The sequence below is a fragment of the Emys orbicularis genome, chromosome 5 (genome assembly GCF_028017835.1).
Source record: "Emys orbicularis isolate rEmyOrb1 chromosome 5, rEmyOrb1.hap1, whole genome shotgun sequence".
In the NCBI taxonomy this organism is placed as follows: domain Eukaryota; kingdom Metazoa; phylum Chordata; order Testudines; family Emydidae; genus Emys; species Emys orbicularis.
The window spans coordinates 77,974,063-77,993,822 of NC_088687.1; the positions used below are offsets into that span (position 1 = coordinate 77,974,063).

The following is a 19,760-nucleotide window of genomic DNA, read 5'->3' on the forward strand; positions in this document are numbered from 1 at the left end:
CACTTATACCAGAGAACACTTAAATCCTATAAAAGATATATTTTATTGGAGATGGGTCTGAGTTTTACATATGTGCATGAATATTCTTTATCTTCCATTTCTGTGAACTTTCTTGCAATGAAAAGCAAATAAATAGGGTTACAAATACTGCTGAGGTGACTCTGTGATTTTATTCAAATGAATATTCATTAATACTTTTTTGAAATACTTACCCAGCTCTAATTACATTCTAAGCTAGAGTACACGTTGGTATATTATTCTGGCAAATACTTCTAACATTTTTTTCTAGTAGGCAACTCTGTTTAGTATGCCACTACTGAATGTCTCCTAGCTTGAGCCAGCATTCCCTAACGAGTTGATGTTACAGGCCAGAATACTTTACTTTTTTCTGTATATTTACCAGCTATTTGCGTAATAGAAAAGAGGGATTTTCTATACTATGACACTGATCCTGCACTGAGAACTGCACAGGGAAAACCTGTATACTTCCACAGATCCCCAGTGAGTTCAGTGGGAGTCTGTTTGCTGTATTGCACTGTGTGATTTTTATTGTAGGATCCAGGCCCATATGTATATGGTAAATTTTAAAGGAGAAGAAAGGGTAACAATAACAATAATATTAACTGAAATAACTTTAATGCAAATAGATCATTAAACTACAGATTACATCTATAAACAAAATGTTCCTCATTAGTGGATATTTGCTTGTACAAGGAGTTGTACAAAGCTAATTTCTTGGCTTCTCTCCCCCCACCTCATTTTTTTTTTTAACAGCTTGACCTAAAATAACCTTACAATAACAATGCCAAATAACCTCTGGTGTGTAATGGAGACAAAGTACTAGTCTGTGGCTTTTTTCAGACATTGGCAGCGACTCAAGAGAGAAAAGTATATGTTTCAAGTTTCAACAGTTATATTTTAAACTTGTCTTTAAATAATGTGTCTCTGTTTTATGAAACATACTGGTATAATGATGTTCTATTGTAATAATTCTTGCTATATATTTCTGTTTACAGATACCACATAATATACTATTGAGGTACTTTTAATATTCTCTTCCCCAGGCAATTTTTTTCTGTTTTTTAGACTATGCATACTCTAATTATCATTGCAGATGGTTTAGCACATTGCATGCTTATTTTGGACATTGACTTGCCACTTTACAGTAATGTGTTTATAAAATGAGATCTTGGATTACAGTTACATTAATGCAAGCCAATTAATTAAACCAATGAACATGAATATGAAGAAATCAGTAAAGAATGAGGAAGACACAGCAGTAATGGTAGTTATTGACTAGCCATATCTTGTTCAGATATTTCAGTGTAATTTGTCACAGTGGTCTGATTCATTAGCAGGTTTTATGTAATTCCGAGGTTCATGTTATATCATGTCACTTAGGACAAACTCTAGAGCTATCTCGGAAAAATTTAACGACTTTCATGGAATTTCTGTAAAAGATCACGTTGCTCCTTTTGCCTAATGCTAAACATTTTGTAAAATATACAACACCTGAAGTTTGGGGTGAGGGTGTTAGTGTTGGAAAGGTGTTGAGGATGCTGAAGCAAGAGAGGCAGAGCTGACCCCTAACCAAAATAATGTGGCTCTTTGATAGAAATGCATCTATCCTCCTGTATACCATCCCTGATAGTGCCAGCAAAAAAAGAATCAGGAGTAAGTTTGGACTGGGAAAATTAATCTTCTGTGGATACAAAAATGGGGGTGAAGTGGATGTAGAATTTGCCTTCTGAGCTGCATGTTACAATGATGTTTTGTCCTTCTATAGTGCCTTTCATTTAAAGATTTCAAAGCGTTTGTCTGAATTCCCACTAGAAGGTCATACCATCTGAGGCACTGATCTTTAAGGCAAAGCCAAAAAACGTACCTATTTGCATGTTGCATTTCCCAGGATGCCTAACCCTAGCAAAGCAGTTGAGCAACATAAATGAAAAAAATAGTAGATAAGGGCTGTCAAACAGACTGGATACTGCCGTCTGGATGCTTTCGTCTGGCCCACAGATCTCTCTGCCCTCATCAAAACAATCTGGCATTAGGCCTGGTCTACACTTAAAAGTTAGGCCAACATAGCTATGTCAGTCAGGGGTGTGAAAAATCCACAACCCTGACCAATATAGCTATAGTGACCTAACCTCCAATGTTGATGGAAGAATTCTTCCATCGGTGTAGCTGCCATTGGTTGGGGATGTGGTGTTCCTACACCAATGAAAAAACCCCTTCCAGCATTGTTGTCTACGCTATGTGGTTGCTGGCATAATTACGGCAACCTAGCTATGCTGATAGTCTGTATAGGTAAGAGTGAGGGAAGAACAGTTAGTTATAGATGGTGTTGATACTGTTACCTATTGTTAAGGTTGAGCAATACTTCTCATTCTAAGACAGTGCTTTCAGTTGCTTATAACTCTGTCAAACTTTAACCATCTGGACTGATTTTATGCGTCAAGTGTCTGCCTCAACCTGACTCTTTTTCAGAAAAATTCAGCCAAAATGCTTCAGGCATTTCTGAGAACGAGGCTAGGGGCAAACAACTTTTCCCCATGTTAAAAAAAATTTCTGGGGACCTTTCTTTCAAGCAGCTCTACATGTCCCCATGCTTTGGAGCAGGTCCTAGCAATTTGCTGGGGGAATCACCTTGTCTCAAGGATGTGCCTTTTGCCATCCCCAAAAGGGATTCTGCCTGTATCATTCCAAGTTACAAGCCTTAGAAAAATCATAGCAGGCGCATACCCAGTAGAGTCTTGCCAGAAGAGAACAACTAAAATCTCAGAAGATTCTGTCCCCATGGAGCATGTTTGGTCCTTTCACAACTCTTAGTGCTGACCAGACTGCCCATGTGCTGCCATCCCCACAGAGTGACCTGGCCTGCTCCAGCCTACATTTTTACAAGGGCAAAGCCAGACTTTCCCTGTAAATGCTGCTTCCAGCTTCTCTGAGCTGGGAGATTGGGCCTAGGCTGTGGAATTAAGAGAAGGTAGCCCAAATCTCCTGTACCCAGGCAGCATGGGGGAGGGGGCAGTCTGGTTAAAGTGCAGAGGGGCCCAAAGCTGAAGCAGGGGGAAGGGAAAGGAGTAAATTGGGACCAGGAATCTGGTGAGACTGGGACTGGAGAGGGGGAGGCAAGCTGGGACTGAGTGGGCAAGGAGACTGGAGCTGGGGGGAAGAGGCTGCAAATAGGACTTGCTGGGCAAAGAGGCAGATTAGGAACTGGGAGCTGGTGGGGACACAGAGCTGGGAAGGGAAACTGAGAGGGATACTGGGAGCCAGTTGGCTGGGGGAACACTGAGATTGGGTGAGGGGTAGGAAGACAGATGTGACAAGGAGGTGTGGGGGGGAGAACTGGGACTGATTGGACAAAGAGACTGGGCCAGGGAGTGGAGGTGGGGAAAGAAATGTCAGGTGAGGAGCCAGGAGTGGGGGCCTGGGACTGTCTGGGCAAGGTGACTAGGACTGCAGATGTGGAGGGAGAGAGACTGGTAATTGGGACTCTGACAGTGTGGGGATACCACCTCCCGCTCCTCTCCTTACAGAAATGTGAAGCACTAGGATACTATAGCGAAGAACACCATAGAAAAGCACATGAGGAAGTGAATAACTGTTTTCAGAGCAGGGTTTGAATGGTATGCTGTAAATAAGGCACTGGACAATGAGGAGAAAACAAAATATTGAATAGCTGCTCATTAATTGAGCACTGTCCAGACTGTGCGCTGACCAAGGCAGGAGTCCTCTGGAAAATACAGTATGTGACTCTACAATTAAAGACTGTATCATAATGCACATGCACAAGCAAACTTAATTCTGGCATTTCCTAACTTTTGAGTGCTTGACTTTGCAACCTTAATATTCTTTTAATGTTGTTTTCTGGTGCATAACACCGCTAAAGAGGCACATTCTGTGGTTGGAGAAGATCACTAAATGTATCTCTTACCAGTGAACTTTATTCCTGTGGTGCATGGACCACAACTCAAAGTGTAATTTGCACTGCACCCCAGAAGGAATTTATACTAGACACTGATGACCTTTAGCCCCCATCCTACGGGGTGCCAAATGCCTGGTGGTAATTGCCCTTATTTCCTATTAAGTCAGGGACGAGGAGTGGCCAGGAGCTGTTGCTGAACATAGAATGGAGGGAGTAGAGATGTACCATGTGAGCTGTATTTTGATATGTTTGTCTATATTTGATTGTGTGTCTTGTCATTTTAGATATTAAAATCTTCAGGGCAGGATCCATATTCTAGTATGTCCACCAGTGCTGTTTGGGGCCTTTTAGGTGCTGCCAGAATATTTATTAATAAATTAAAACGTTAATTTTGTAACCATTTCAATGGTTTTAGGTAACTGAACAAATATGTATCTCATACTATGAATATTTACTATTACTATTATTACTACTAGTATTAATGAACTTAGTGATCTTGTTTCTCCAAGCAGTATTATCTGAGTTATATCTGCTTAGCTTTACTTTATAAAAAAAAAAAAAAAGACAGTTACCTGTTCCATAACTGGTGTTCTTTGAGATGTGTTGCTCATGTCTATTCCACAGTAGGTGTGTCTACTCACCACGTGCACCGGTGCCGGAAGTTTTTCCCTTAGTAGTACCCGTACTGGGGGAGCACCACTGCGACCCCTGGAGTGGTGCCTCTATATCGCGCTATCAGGGGAGCTGCGTGCTCCCCCCAGCCTCAGTTCCTTCTTGCCGGACAACTCCGACAGAGGGGAAGGAGGGCGGGATGTGGAATAGACATGAGCAACACATCACAAAGAACAGCTGTTATGGAACAGGTAACTGTCTTTTCTTCTTCGAGTGATTGCTCATGTGTATTCCACAGGTGATTCCAAGCTATATCTGTTGGAGGTGGGTAGGAGTTATGAGTTCCCAGGATGCAGAACTGCCCTGCCGAACCCGGCATCATCCCTAGTTTGGGGGACGATCGCATAATGCGAAGTAAACGTGTGAACTGAGGCCCAAGTAGCCACCCTACAGATGTCCTGGATAGGGACATGGGCTACCTAGGCAGCCGATTAGGCCTGAGCCCTCGTAGAGTGTGCCCTGATGATCGGGGGCAGGGGAACCCCTGCCAGATCATAGCACGTGCGAATGCACGAGGTGATCCAGCGGGAAAGACGCTGGGTAGAGATTGGTTACTCCTTCACACGCTCGGCCGAGGCAACAAAAAGTTGCGAGGATTTCCTGAATGGCTTGGTCCGATTCAGATAAAAGGCCAGTGCCCTACGCACATCGAGCGTGTGAAGGCGGCGTTCCTTGTTGGAGGAATGGGGCTTAGGACAGAGCACGGGAAGAAAGACAGGTTCTGTTCCATATGGAAGGTGGAGACCACCTTCAGGAGAAATGCTGGATGAGGGCGAAGCTGGACTTTATCCCTATAGACCACCATATAGGGGTTCCGAGGTCAGGGCCCTGAGTTCCGAGACACGACAGGCCGAAGTGATTGCTACAAGGAAGGCTACCTTCCATGAGAGGTGAGGCCAGGAACACGTAGCCAAGGGCTCAAAGGGAGGCCCAGTGAGGTGGGACAACACCAGGTTTAGGTCCCATTGCGGCACAGGGGGTCTAGCATACGGGAATGAACGGTCAAGGCCTCTCAGGAAGCGGGAGGTCATAGAATGAGAGAAGACCGAGTGCCCTTGCACCGGCGGGTGGAAGGCCGATATGGCCGCCAGGTGTACCCTGACAGAGGTGGGTGCCAACCCTTGGGTCCTAAGGGACAGGAGGTACTCAAGGATGAGCTGGAGCGGTGCGGACGACGGGGAGGCTCCCCGCTCCCCCTGGAGAATCTGGACCACTTCGCCAGGTACGTCCAGCGTGTGGACGGCTTCCTACTTTCCAGGAGGACCCGCCTGACCTCCTCCGAACACCTCTTCATCTAGCCACTGAGCAGCCACGCTGTTAGGTGGAGCGTGGCCAGATTGGAATGGAGGAGGTGGCCTCCGTCCTGAGAGAGGAGGTCCGGGAGAAGTGGCAGCCTCCTCAGAGGGGCCGCCAAGAGGTGCAGGAGGGTCCCGTACCAGTGTTGGCGGGCCCACGCTGGGGCTATAAGGATGACATGCACTTTGTCTGTCTTTACTTTTTGCAGGACTTTGCTGATGAGGAGAAACGGTGGGAAAGCGTAGAAAAGCTGGCCTGACCACTGCAGGAGGAAGACATCTGAGATCGCACCCCTCCCTACTCCCCCCCTGGAGCAGAACTGGGGGCAACGCCGATTCTGGCGGGTTGCGAAGAGGTCGACCTGGGGAGCTCCCCACTCTCGGAAGAGCCGGTGAGTGACCTCCGAATGGAGCAACCACTCGTACTGGGGGGAGAAAACCCTGCTGAGGTGATCGGCTTGTGTACTGCAGACACCTCGTAAGTGGAACGCCCTCAGGGAGATATCGTGGGCTATACAAAACTCCCATAGGCTCAGGGCTTCCCAGCAGAGGGCCGAGGAACGAGTCCCGCCTTGCCTGTTGATATAGTACATCGCGCTGGTGTTGTCGGTCAGGACTCTGACCACTTTGCCGCGAAGGTGCGTGTTGAAGGCAACACATGCCAACCGTATTGCCCTGAGCTCCTTGACATTTATGTGGAGGGACAAGTCCGAGGTCGACCACTTTCCCTGGGTTTGCATGTTCCCTGTGTGAGCTCCCCAGCCCAAGTCTGACGCATCGGACACCAGGTCTAAAGATGGGGTCACCTCCCGAAAGGGAACCCCTTGCAGCATATTGCTTGGGTAAGACCACCATTGTAGGTAGGCAAGTATCCGGGATGGCACCGTGAGAACCTTGTCTAGCCCGTCCTGGGCCTGGGAGAACTGGGAGGCTAGCCAGAGCTGGAGGGGCCTCATCTGGAGCCTGGCGTGGCGGACCACATACGTGCATGCCGCCATGTGCCCCAGGATCCGAAGGCACGCTCTCGCCGTTGTCACCGGGAAAGCCGTGACCGAGGTGATGAGATCTTTTAGGGCCTCGAACCTGCTCAGTGGGAGAGAGGCTGTGGCCCTTGAGGAGTCCAGCAGTGCCCCAATGAACTCTATGCGCTGCACCGGAACTAACGTTGACTTGGTCTCATTCACCACTAGGCTGAGATCGACGCATGTGGACAGGAGCAGCTCCACATGGGCCCTTACCTGGGACCGAGAGTTGCCCTTGAGAAGCCAATCGTCCAGGTCTGGAAAGATCTATACCCACTCCCATCTGAGGTAGGCGGCTACCACAGCCATGCACTTTGTGAAAACCCTGGGTGGTGTGGATAGGCTAAACGGGAGGACTGTGAACTAGTAGTGGTCTAACCCCACTAGGAAGCGGAGGAAGCGCCTGTGCCCCTCGAAAATATGGATGTGAAAGTACACGTCCTGAAGGTCCAGGGCCGCGTACCAATCCCCTGGGTCCAAGGAGAGGATAATAGAGGACAGGAACACCATGTGAAACTTGGAGCGGACCAGAAACCGGTTGAGATCCCGCAGGTCCAGGATGGGCCTGAGGCCCCCTTTCGTCTTTGGGACCAGGAAATATCGGGAGTAGAAACCCTTGCCCTGGAATTCTACTGGTACTCTCTCCACCGCCCCCAGGTGCAGTAGTTGCTCCACCTCCTGCCCCAGGAGGTGGGCATGCTACGGGTCCCCCGGGCCCATCAGGGAGGGGGGTGGTTGGGTGGGAGTGAGCTGAACTGCAGCGTGTAGCCCCTGGAAACGGTGTTGAGGACCCATTGGTCCGAAGTTATACGGGACCACGCCATGCATAAGGCAGATAATCGGTTGCAGAACGCAAACTTTATTAATAGGGGGGTCTCCCCGGCAACTGCCCTGGCGCCCCCTACAAATAGTCAAAGCCACCTCTTTCCCTGCCTCTTGCCCTTAGAGGGTCCTGGCCGCGGGGCAGTCACTGAGACCGGCGTTTCTGGTCTCTCAGCCTCTTGTACGGAGACTCGTATCTGTTCCTTGCCAGTTGAGCCGATGGGTGTGGTTTTGCCTTGTCCTTAGCCGGAGGGACGTAGAGGCCCAAGGTTTGCAGAGTGGTACGGGAATCTTTCATCCTGTGCAGCCTGACATCCATCTGATCTGCGAACAGAGATTTTCCATCAAACGGCAGGTCCTGTATGAGGGACTAGGCCTCCACCGATAGCCCGGACAGCAGGAGCCACGATGCCCTGCGCATAGATATCCGATGCAACCTGAAGAGCCGCTTTGGCCGCCATCGCACCCTCATCCACCAGAGCCTTAAAGTCCTTTCTCTCCCGCTCCGGGAGAAGAGGTTCGAACTTTGGCAGGGACTCCCATAGGTTAAAGTCATACTGGCTCAGCAAGGCCTGATGATTGGCGACCCTGAATCGGAAACTTGCAGAGGAATAAAATTTCCTACCAAAGGAGTCCAGTCTTCTGGCGTCTTTGTTCTTGGGAGTGGGTGCGGGCTGGCCCTGTCGCTCTTGGTGGTTCACAGATTCCACCACTAGTGAGTTAGGTGCCGGGTGAGAATAGAGGTACTCGTGGTCCTTGGCCGGCACGAAGTACTTCCTCTCAGCCTTCTTGGAAATCGGGGCCAAGGAGCCGGGAGTTTGCCACAAGGTGTTGGAGATGTTGGCTACCCCCTGGGGAAGGGGTAGTGCCACGCGGCCCGGTGCCGAGGAAGACAGTACATTAAAGAGGGAATCGGACGGGCCCTCCATCTCCTCGGCCTGCAGGAGGTTGGACGCCACCTGCTTTAGCAGGTCTTGACGCACCTTAAAATCCTCTTGCGGGATAGAGGGCGGGGATGCCGTTATGGTGTCATCCGGCGCCGTGGGCCTCGGTTGGTATCGGAGGATCGACCCCCAGGTCGGAGTCCGGGCGTGGAGCCGCTGACTCATAACCTGCCAATTTGTCCCTCGGCTGAGATGGAGACTGGGACGCCCCGGCCACCAAGTGGGTTCCTGTCTGGGCGGGCATCGGTGGCCACCGTGCCCATTAGGCACCACTGTTCCTGCCACGGGGTCCCTTGCCACTGTCCAAGTTGAGAACCTGGTGGTGCTGTCTGGTCCAGCTGAGCCGCGCGGCCCTGGAGATGGGTGCCAAGGCTGAGGTCACCGTCGAGCACGCGGTCCCATAGGAGTGGTAGGAACGACGGTGCCTGCGACGCCGTCTTCCGCGGGACTGGGACCTCGGCGTCGAGGACCAATACCCATCAGAAGTGCAGCTTCAGTACTCGCCTCGGCGCCGGGAGCCGAAGAATCGCAAGGAGAGTCCCGTGTGCGATGTCTGGCAGAGTGGGAACTTGAGCAGGAGCGTCGATGTCGGTCGCGCCGAGACCGGCTATGGTAACTGCGCTGCGAGGACGAGCGTCTCCGACGCCTGTCTTGGTGCCTGCGCCTGCTACTGCGCAGCATGGAGGGACCCCGAGACTCCTGGCCAGGCAGCGAACTGATTAGCCTGGTTGGCATCGAGGGCGGGCGGAAGCTGCGAGTTGACAGGCCGCTGTGTGTTGAACGAGGCAGGGAGTGGTCCTCGGAGTGGGAGCTGTGCCGCGCTGGGGAGGTCTGACGAGCACCCAGCGGCGTCTTGCCGCGGGACTGAGGGCCCGTCCCCGGTGGCGCCCCAGGTACCGGTAGGCTCAGACTGTCTCGTGCAGCCTGTAGAGCCTCCGGTGTTGATGGCATTCTGGCCGCAGGAGACGCGTGTGTGGACGGTGCCGGGCTGCTCCGCTCAGCACGAGTCAGAGCTTTTGGGCCCGGGGGGGACCGAGGGCTGCCCAACGCGGGACCAGCCTCTCCCCTTTCCTTCTCTCGGCACCACTGCGAGGCGGAGCCCCTCCCTTGCTTCTTGGAGGGAGTGGTGCCGGCTGGTGGAGGGGGCCACACTGCGCACTGATGACGCAGTGCTGGTCGCCGAGTCTGCTCGACGCGCCGGAGTTGGGGCCAGTGCCGATTCCATAAGGAGAGTTCGAAGCCTGATGTCCCTCTCCTTCTTAGTCCGTGGTTTGAATGACCTGCAGATCTTGCAGTGTTCACTCACGTGAGTTTTGCCCAAGCAGCGGAGACACTCAGCATGGAACGGCGACAGGAGTCGCACGACTTGAAACCTGGGGCACGGGGCATGCCCCGAGCCCACTCTAACAACTGAAAACCGCTAACTGTAGCGAACGGTACCACTAAGGAATAGAAAGGCTGCAGTGGAGCTGGAGCACGAAGTTCCGACCACCTTCACTGGTGGCAAGAAGGAACTGAGGGTGGGTGATATAGACGCGCCACTCCAGGGGTCGCGGCGGTGCTCCCTCAGTACGGGTACTGCTAAGGGAAAAACTCCCGGCACCGGTGCACGTGGCAAGCACGCACACCTACTGTGGAATACACACGAGCAATCACTCGAAGAAGAAACAAGACTTCACTGTTTTCAACATTGCAGAATTAATAGTGTTTCAGCAAAGCAGCCAAACAAGATACGATAGTGACAGGTGCCTTATATATACCTGTAATAATTAATTACCTCAACAAAATTACATGACAGATCACTGCATTTTAATTGATAGTGATGATGTAGGAAGCAGAAGAAAAATTGATTTTCAGAATTGTGAAATATTTCCAAATTGAGTGGCTTTGATTATACTGCTAGCCAAGAGAAAAAACTTGTATGCAATATGAACATGAACATTATCAAATTTACAGTCTGCTTGCTGACCAGAATCCCATTTTAAAGGATAATATGGGCAATTGGGTTGGCTATTGGCTAGGACACTGTGAATATTCCAGCTCTAGTGAAAAGTACACTGGGATTTTTAAGGACCACAAATAGTCTAGAATTTGGTTTTACAGTATGTCTCAGCCAAAAGACCTACTGAAAGAGTGTAAATTCATGTTGTTTTCTCTACCTGAAATCACAGTGAATATCTATAGGATCCAAGAATCTCAATGTGGTTTTCAAATACTCATTAACCCTCAGACTGTCCTTTTACAGACAGGCAAATCATAAAGCTCTCGGTCATAAAGTAATTCCATGGCAAAGGTAACCTAACATTTTTAGTCCCTGTCCAGTGCTATTAGGGTGACCATATGTCCCGATTTTATAGGGACAGTCCCGATATTTGGGGCTTTTTCTTATATAGGCTCCTATTACCCCCCCACCCCCACCCCCGTCCCGATTTTTCACACTTGCTGTCTGGTCAGCCTAAGTGCTATACAATTGGATTACAGAATCTTTTAGTCATTTAACTCACCTGCATGTCTGGTGATGAAACCTTTTTCCTTTTAAGAAGCATTTATTTGGAGATTCTATACATTCACAGATACATTTTGCAGAATTTAGTGGCTGATGTTTGGGGCAGGTTCTTTTACATACACACTGGCACTTATCTTCATCAAATTCTTTGTTGGGACCACAGGAACTAGGCAAAAGTTTGTTTTTACATGTACACTGGCACAATGTTCTATCTAATTCTTTTTGGGGTCCACAGCTTGAAGGCCGTACACCCCCTTTGCAAACACATTGACAGGTTTCTTCATCAAGCTCTTTGTTAGGTCCACAGATATCATGGAATTCGTCAGCAGTGTCTAGGAATACAGCAAACATAAAAAAATCGAAATTCACACATTACTAAAAATGGAGAACCCATCTGTGTATTTCACGTTTTTTTTATTAAGGAATTATGATAAATCCAATTTTAAAATGATGAAAAAATAATCCGACCCTGAGGATGCGTGTTACTTATCTAAAATGCCATTCTGTAAACAACGAATTACAAAGAATTAAAAAGATTCAAACTGTTTAATTTGCATGGTGTATTGTTTTCTTTTTCTGTAAATCAGCACAGAACAACTACGTTTAATCCTATAAAATATAACTGCTTACCAGTATCTCCATGTTGGGAAGAGAAACTGAAGTCATGCTGCACCAGACATCTGCAAATCTGATTATTCCAGATAAGATTCTTTGGACAAGTTTTGTTTGCCACGTGACACCTATGGATGAAATACACTGTTTGTTTATTACCATAAAAATACAAAAGATAAGTATCTTTATATATGGATAACAGGCATTCTCCTGTTAGAAATGTAACTATTGAAAGCTTTGATTTCATTCATATTGTTACCAGCATCTTGCACTGTATAGGTTATTTTCTTTTCCTTATGAAAAACTGATTATAAAACATACTGGGTTTTGCGATCCAATTTCATCTAAGCATGTATATACTACTACACATAAATTATGATTTAGTGCAGTACACGTAATAAAAATGTCATGATGCTCTGCTTCACTAGAGAGCTGCCAATTGGGAAGACAGGTTCAAGGACAAGTACAGTTTGACTCATTTAAAGCATTATAGGTATTAAGAGAAAAAGGTGTGAGTAATTAGCACTGGAATGACTGATGAAAAGTTTTCAGCAAGCCCAGTCGAGCTCTGTCTTTTTAACATGTTCAGAATTCACTTAATCCTAATTGAAGGTGGAAATGTTTTTCCATTTTGGAAAACTTCCTTGAATTGAAATCCATCCCTGAACTGAAAATACATGACTATTTGTGATATTTTTGTTACATCTCTAATTTCTTTAGAAAACTAGATTTGTTAAGTCAGAAAAGGAGGTTTCAAACTGGGAACTGGGCCTCTTAAAAATGTAAAAGAGAATATTTTAAAATATTTGAGAATGAAAAACATTTTCTTGGTTTCCTAAACAACTGGCTGCAAAACTGAATTGGAATATTTCACATTCAGTACTTGTCATTAGACCACTAAAGATAAAATGAAGCTCATTCAGCATTTGCTAACAGCTGATATGATCAGAATAGCACAGCTTTTTAAGGAGGCAAAAATGTTAGTGGAGCGCTTACAAGTTATAAGATAAGGCAGCACTTCTAATATTACTCAACATAAAGTCCACTTCTGTAGGGAAGCCATAGATATAGGGGGAAAAAAATTCCGACCACTTTTTACAAAGAGTTGGTCTCTCTGCGTAGAAGACTATTCTGATCTTATGGCAAAACAACAGCAAAAGTATCTGATCTACTGACAAAAAAGATTTGAACATGTTATTGCCAGAGAATCCAAACTGTGGGATTATATACACAAATGGTCATATTCTAATATATTTAAAGGGTAATGTAATTAATGCAAATCAAACTAACTTGATTTTTTTTGAGATTACAAGTCTTATGAATAAAGGTTATAGTGTTGATGTAATATACTTAGACTTCTGTAAGGCATTTGACTTGGTTCTGCATGACATTTTGATTAAAAGAATAGAATGATATAAATGTCAGTTTTTAATCCATTCAATGTGTGTGCTAACTGATAGGTTTCAAAATGTAACTGTAAATGAGGAATAGTCATCAAGCGGGTGTGTTTCCAGTGGAGTCTTGCAGGAAACAGTTCTTGGGCCTATATGGTTTAACATTTTTATCAGTGACCTGTAAGAAAACAAAAAACCATCACTGATAAAGATTGCAGATGATACAAAAATTGAGGAAGTGGTAAATAATGAAGAGGACAGGTCCCTGTTTTAGTGTGATCAGGATCACTTGGTAAACTGGCTACAAGCAAATAATATGTTTTTTTTTTAATGACTAAATGTAAATGTACACATTTAGGAAGAATATAGGCCATACTTACAGGATGGGGGACTCTATTCTGGGAAGCAATGACTCTGAAAAAGATTTTTTTGGGGGTAGAGGGTGGATAAACAGCTGAACATGAACTCCCAGTGTGATACTGAGGCCAGTAAGAGTTAATGTGAGCTTTGGATGCAATAAATAGGGGAATCTCGAGTAGGAGTAGAGAGGTTATTTTACCTCTGTATTTAGCATTGGTGTGACCGCTGCTGGAACACTGTGTCCAATTCTGATGCCCATAATTCAAGAAGGATGTTGATAAATTGGAGAAGGTTTAGAGAAGAGCCACAAGAATGGGTAAAGTATTAGAAAAACATGCCTGTGAGGGGTGTCTACCTGACACAAGGCCTGAGTAGGTAAAAAAGAGCCAATTAGCCCCATGACAGGCTGCACCTGGAGGGACAGCCAGGCTTAACCTACCATGAAGTTTAGCTGGGCAGGAGCAGGCTGGTTAGTATAAAGCTTGGAAGTTGAGAGCAGGATGGAGGTGCAAGGAGAGACTCTGGAGCAGAGAGGTGGTGAAGAGGACGCCTACAGGGGAGAATAAGCCCTTGGATCCTAGCCCCAAAAGAAGGGTCAAGCCAGAGACGTTGGAGAATGAAGACCTGAGAAATGGGGTAGGAAGAAGCCCAGGAAAACAGCAGAGAAGAGTGGGACTGTGCAGACCTTGGCTGCTGGTTATAGGGTCTCTGGGCTGGAACCCAGTGTAGAAGGAGGGCCTTGGTTCCTTGGCCAGTCACTGGGAAAGTGGCACAGGATCTGGTGAATTGGAATAGAAGACAGCCTGGGACAGCTTATGGACAGTTTGTCCAGTGGGAATTTGTTACCTCAAAAGGGGAAAACTATATAATGACCTGGTGTTAGGGCTGAGTCAGGAAGAGAGAGCACCCTAAGTCCTGGAGCATGAGAGGAACTGTGGGGCAAGTGAGTGATAGAGGGGGATGCTAGACCAGGTGAGAGCTGATCCCTAGACCCAGCTAGAACCCTGTTACAATGTTTTATAGTGATAGACTCAAAGAGCTCACTCTATTTTGCTTCACAAAGAGTAGGTTAAAAGGTGACTTGATTACAATCTAGAAATATCTACATGCAGAACAACTATTTGATAATGGGCTGATCACTCTAGCAGAGAAAGATCCTAAGGCTGGATGTTGAAGCTAGAGAAATTCAGACTCGAAATAAGGTGTACTTTTTAAAATAAGAGTAATTAACCATTGGAACAATTTACCAATGGTCATGGTGGATTCTCCATCAATGACCATTTTAAAATCTAGAGTGGATGTTTTTCTAAAAGATCTGCTCTAGAACTTATTTCATGGAAGTTCTATGGCCTGCATTATATAGGGGGCCTGACTAGATGATCACAATGGTCCCTTCTGGCCTTGGAATCCACGAAAGAAATGCTTAAAAAGTATAAGAAATCAGAGGGGGATATTCACTTCTCGGATGATGCCTAATGTAGGTTGGAAATGATGTACATGGGTTTGAGTGCCCACACATCAAAGACTCTGGAAAATGGTACATTCTGGTGACCATTAACCTTGAAAGCCCACAATTCAGAATGATTTCCCCTTTGACACTATTTCAAACTGCCAAGGATGAACAATTAAGATGACTTGTCTGATCACCAAATCCTCTCAGAGAAAAATGTGATATCCCACAGATGGAAATGGCCTGCAACGCAGGTGGAATGAGTCCAGAGAACATGGTCTCCAGGGTCATGGACAAATGGATCCCCTTTGCACAGCATTAAGTATCAAGATTATGCTGTAAAGGGGCTTTCATGCCACCAGCTATATCTACACTGCAATTGGGGGTGTGACTGCAGCTTGGGTACACACACCCACACTGGCATAGTAGTGCAGATGTGGGGGCATGGGCTTCAGTGGAGGTGAGTGATGCGAATACAGACCCAGGCCTGTGCTGAAGCCCAGGCCACCGCATCTACACTATTTAGCAGCTATGTCTGCCTGAGCTACAATCATACCTCAGATTGTAGTGCAGACACACCCACTTATAAGAATGCCTAAACTATGAAACTTGGGAAAATCACAGTATGAAGAAAAATGCAGCCTACAGCATTGTTTTTCACAGGAAATATTATTCACAAAAAGTGTCCTGAACTAAGTGGCAATTATGGGACAATATGAACCAAATTAGCTAAATAAATGTTTATATTTGGGGATGAATATCTTGAGAACAGCTTGTGTTATGTTGAAACAGCCAAAATAAAGAAAGACTTAGGGGATGAGAGAAGTGTCTAAATAAGAATGAGGTTTCGGAAGGTGTCGCTGAATATAAAAACCTACTGCTATTAATGTGTATTATTGTTGTATCTGGTAATTTTCAGTAAAATTCAAAACAAAAATAGAAGTTCTGTATACTGGGTGGAAATCTGTTTTCTAAGCTTTAAATAGGAAGTATGAAACAGATCTGAGACTCCAACTCTGACTTCTCCTAAACTTTCATTACCTAGTAAAGAATATTGTTCAAATTGTAAATACTTAGTTAATAAAAATGATCACCACCTTTGTTCTGAGAAATTAAAACACCCAGGCTTGATTCTGTTGAATATGTTGTCAGCCTACAGCCTTAGGTGCAGCAAAGAAAGTGCTCAAGAGGTCAAGTCAATTCTTTTATTCATACCGAAGTGTACAGTAATGCAATATTTCCTGAAAATTAGAGTTAAGCCAGTGTATGATTTGCTTCTTCATTGAACATGTGAGATGGAGAATTGACCTACATTTTGGCTGGGAGTTTAGCACCTAACTCTCTTAGACTCCTTTGAGAATGTCAGCCTTTGACTATAAATTCCTCCCAAAAAAGCATCTTAATGGTGTCCTGTATAAAATCCCAAAAGGAATCAAGTTCCAGTTCTTGATAATTTAAGGACATTATCCATACGTGCTCAGGGGCTGCATTTAGCACATCTTGTTGGACACAGGGGTGTGTGAACAAAGGTTGCAGCTCTAAGTTGCACCAACTTGTAACTAGCTCCTTGGGATCACAGGAGCACATTATGCTCCAGCTAAACTCCTGTATATCCCTTGTATGTCGCTTATACTAGCTGAGGTTTCCCCCCACACACCAGAGAAATCCTCAGTCAACTGCTTAAGGAAGCTACAAGACCCCTTTGTGCAGGCTGGGATCTGCCCTAATTATCTTCCTTCCTCAACCCATTTAAGTAGGTTTATAGACACTGATAGTATGACAGTTCTCCCAGTGTAGTTCTGGTCATGGTTCGGACTCTCAAATGTATATTACTCCTTATGTAAAAGGTAGCTACAATGAGTGAGTTCTAATGATTAGCTGTTTCCAGAATGAAACACAGGTGTCATCAATTATAAAATACCATAGATGTTTTGCAACATAATACATGTTTGTTTTTAATTAGGCATATTGCTATCAAAATATATTTGATATTTTGTGTACAAAGCAAATATTATGATGGCTTTAGAGAGAAACATAACTTCAAATATCACAAGACCAGGTTTTCTACTTACAAGCAAGTCCTAAATCAGTCTGATTCTCCCCCCCCCCCCTGCCCCGTTCCCCCATCTACCACTCACTTCTCAATCACCATTTTTACATCTAAAGAAGACAGGGTTTCCCTTGGATGTTATTAGCACTGCTCCTTAATAAACTGCAGAGATCACTGATGTGAGATACTTCTAATGGTTCAGTAGATAGCCTCTGCTGCTCCCTCAAATATCTCTAGCCTGAGCAAGAGTGTGACAAAGGAAACAGAGCCAGCCCGGCTCTTTGTCATGGTTGACTGAACTCTGCCAGTATGCCTGCTACAAATACAGTCTACAACACAAAAACCAGATCACTGTCAACCACATAATTTGATCTTCCCCTCTCCCCCAATTTCTCTGTCTTTGTGGATTTTCATAGGCACTCTGGGCACCATCTTAGATTTGGGCCTCTCTCTACACCCACCTACTACTTGCTGTTTCTACCTATATAATAATTGTAATATTCCAACTTTTCTAACTATGGAGCCTGCCAGGGCCTTTGTTCATGCTCGCACCATTTCATCCCTCAAATATTTATCTCATTCTTTTTTACCTTGATGCCAACTACATTGCTCCTGCAAGCCCATTCAGAAATGCTGCTGCTAGGATCATCATCCTAGCTCAGCAACCCTAACACATCACCAGCCTCCAATGGGCTCATCCTCCTCCACTGCACTGAACACAAACTCCTTGTCTTTATCTTTAAGGCCTCCCATCATTTAGCACCACCCTATCACGTCCACTAGTTTAGCAAGGTGTGAATCCCCACCTTCACTTTGCCAATATTGCTTGATCAGATGCTTGTCTGCCTCTCCCTCAGGCACCTTTGTGCTTTCTTCCATGTCCTCTCTCCCCCACTCATCCTCCCCAGCATGAGGAAAAACTCCCTTCCAAATTAATAAAAATTGCTATCTGCTTTTTTCAATTGCTTTTTAAAACCCATTCCAATCTTGTAGGGGCCAGGATGGGTGGATTAGTCAGGAGAGCAATAAACTAATAACAAAAGGAGAGGATGAAAAGGGGGAACTAATGACCATTCATTTAGAACAAGATCAGGATGTTGGTAGCAAAATTAATCAAGGCACCAAGAGAAGAGGAGGGGTCCTAGCATGGGTGGATAGGTAATTAAGAATTCTTATTCTTAATAATGAATTCTTAATTACCTATCCACCCATGCTAGGACCCTCAGGAATCATAGAATCATAGAATATCAGGGTTGGAAGGGACCTCAGGATGTCATCTAGTCTAACCCCCTGCTCAAAGCAGGACCAATTCCCAACTAAATCATCCCAGCCAGGGCTTTGTCAAGCCGGGCCTTAAAAACCTCCAAGGAAGGAGATTCCACCACCTCCCTAGATAACACATTCCAGTGTTTCACCACCCTCCTAGTGAAATAGTGTTTCCTAATATCCAACCTAGACCTCCCCCACTGCAACTTGAGACCATTGCTCCTTGTTCTGTCATCGGCCACCACTGAGAACAGCCAAGCTCCATCCTCTTTGGAACCCCCCCTGAGGTAGTTGAAAGCAGCTATCAAATCCCCCCTCATTTTTCTCTTCTGGAGACTAAACAATCCCAGTTCCCTCAGCCTCTCCTCATAAATCATGTGCTCCAGACCCCTAATCATTTTTGTTGCCCTCCGCTGGACTCTTTCCAATATTTCCACATTAGCAAGAGAAATTTAAATAGATTATTTATGAGCATAAATTCAACCTAGTGGTACCCCCCAGGGCTTTGTATTGGGGACCAATCCTATTCAACATATTCATAAATGATCTGGAAAAAGGGGTAAACAGTGAGGTGGCAAAATTTGCTGATGATACAAAACTACTCAAGATAGTTAAATCCCAGGAAGACTGCGAAGAGCTAAAAAAGGATCCCTCAAAACTGGGTGATTGGGCAACAAAATAGCAGATGAAATTCAATGTTGATAAATGCAAACTAATGCACATTGGAAAACATAATCCCAACTATACATATAAAATGATAGGGTCTAAATTAGCTGTTACCACTCTGGAAAGAGATCTTGGATTCTTTGGGGATAGTTCTCTGAAAACATCCATTCAATATGTAGTGGCAGTCAAAAAAAGCAAACAGAATTCTGGGAATCATTAAGAAAGGGATAGATAATAAGACAGAAAATATCATATTGCCTCTATATAAATCCATGGTACGCCCACATCTTGAATACTGCATGCAGATGTGGTCGCCCCATCTCAAAAAAGATATATTGGAATTGGAAAGGGTTCAGAAAAGGGCAACAAAAATGAGTAGGGGTATGGAACGGCTTCTGTATGAAGAGAGATTAATGCGACTGGGACTTTTCAGCTTGGAAAGGCGACAACTAAGGGGGGGGGTATGATAGAGGTCTATAAAATCATGATTGGTGTGGAGAAAGCAAATAAGGAAGTGCTATTTACTCCTCTCATAACACAAGTAGGGGTCACCAAATGAAATTAATAGGCAGCAGGTTTAAAACAAACAAAAGGAAGTATTTCGTCATACAATGCACAGTCAACCTGTGGAACCCTTTGCCAAGGGATGTTGTGAAGACCAAGACTATTACAGGGTTCAAAAAAAAAAAACTAGATAAGTTCATGGAGGATAGGTTCATCATTGGCTATTAGCCAAGATGGGCAGGGATGGTGTCCCTAGCCTCTGC

The 19,760-nt window shown here is 45.5% G+C and overlaps 1 protein-coding gene across 1 annotated transcript in view; it reads right to left on the reverse strand.

Annotated features, from left to right (window-relative positions):
* VEGFC (vascular endothelial growth factor C) overlaps nucleotides 1-19,760 on the reverse strand; it is a 144,109-nt gene that overhangs the window by 596 nt on the left and 123,753 nt on the right. Inside the window, exons 5-6 of the mRNA XM_065404876.1 lie at nucleotides 11,826-11,935; nucleotides 11,194-11,527 (exon numbers count right to left, since the gene is read on the reverse strand). Coding sequence (XP_065260948.1) covers nucleotides 11,194-11,527; nucleotides 11,826-11,935 — 444 coding nt within the window. The remainder of the gene's footprint in view (nucleotides 1-11,193; nucleotides 11,528-11,825; nucleotides 11,936-19,760) is intronic.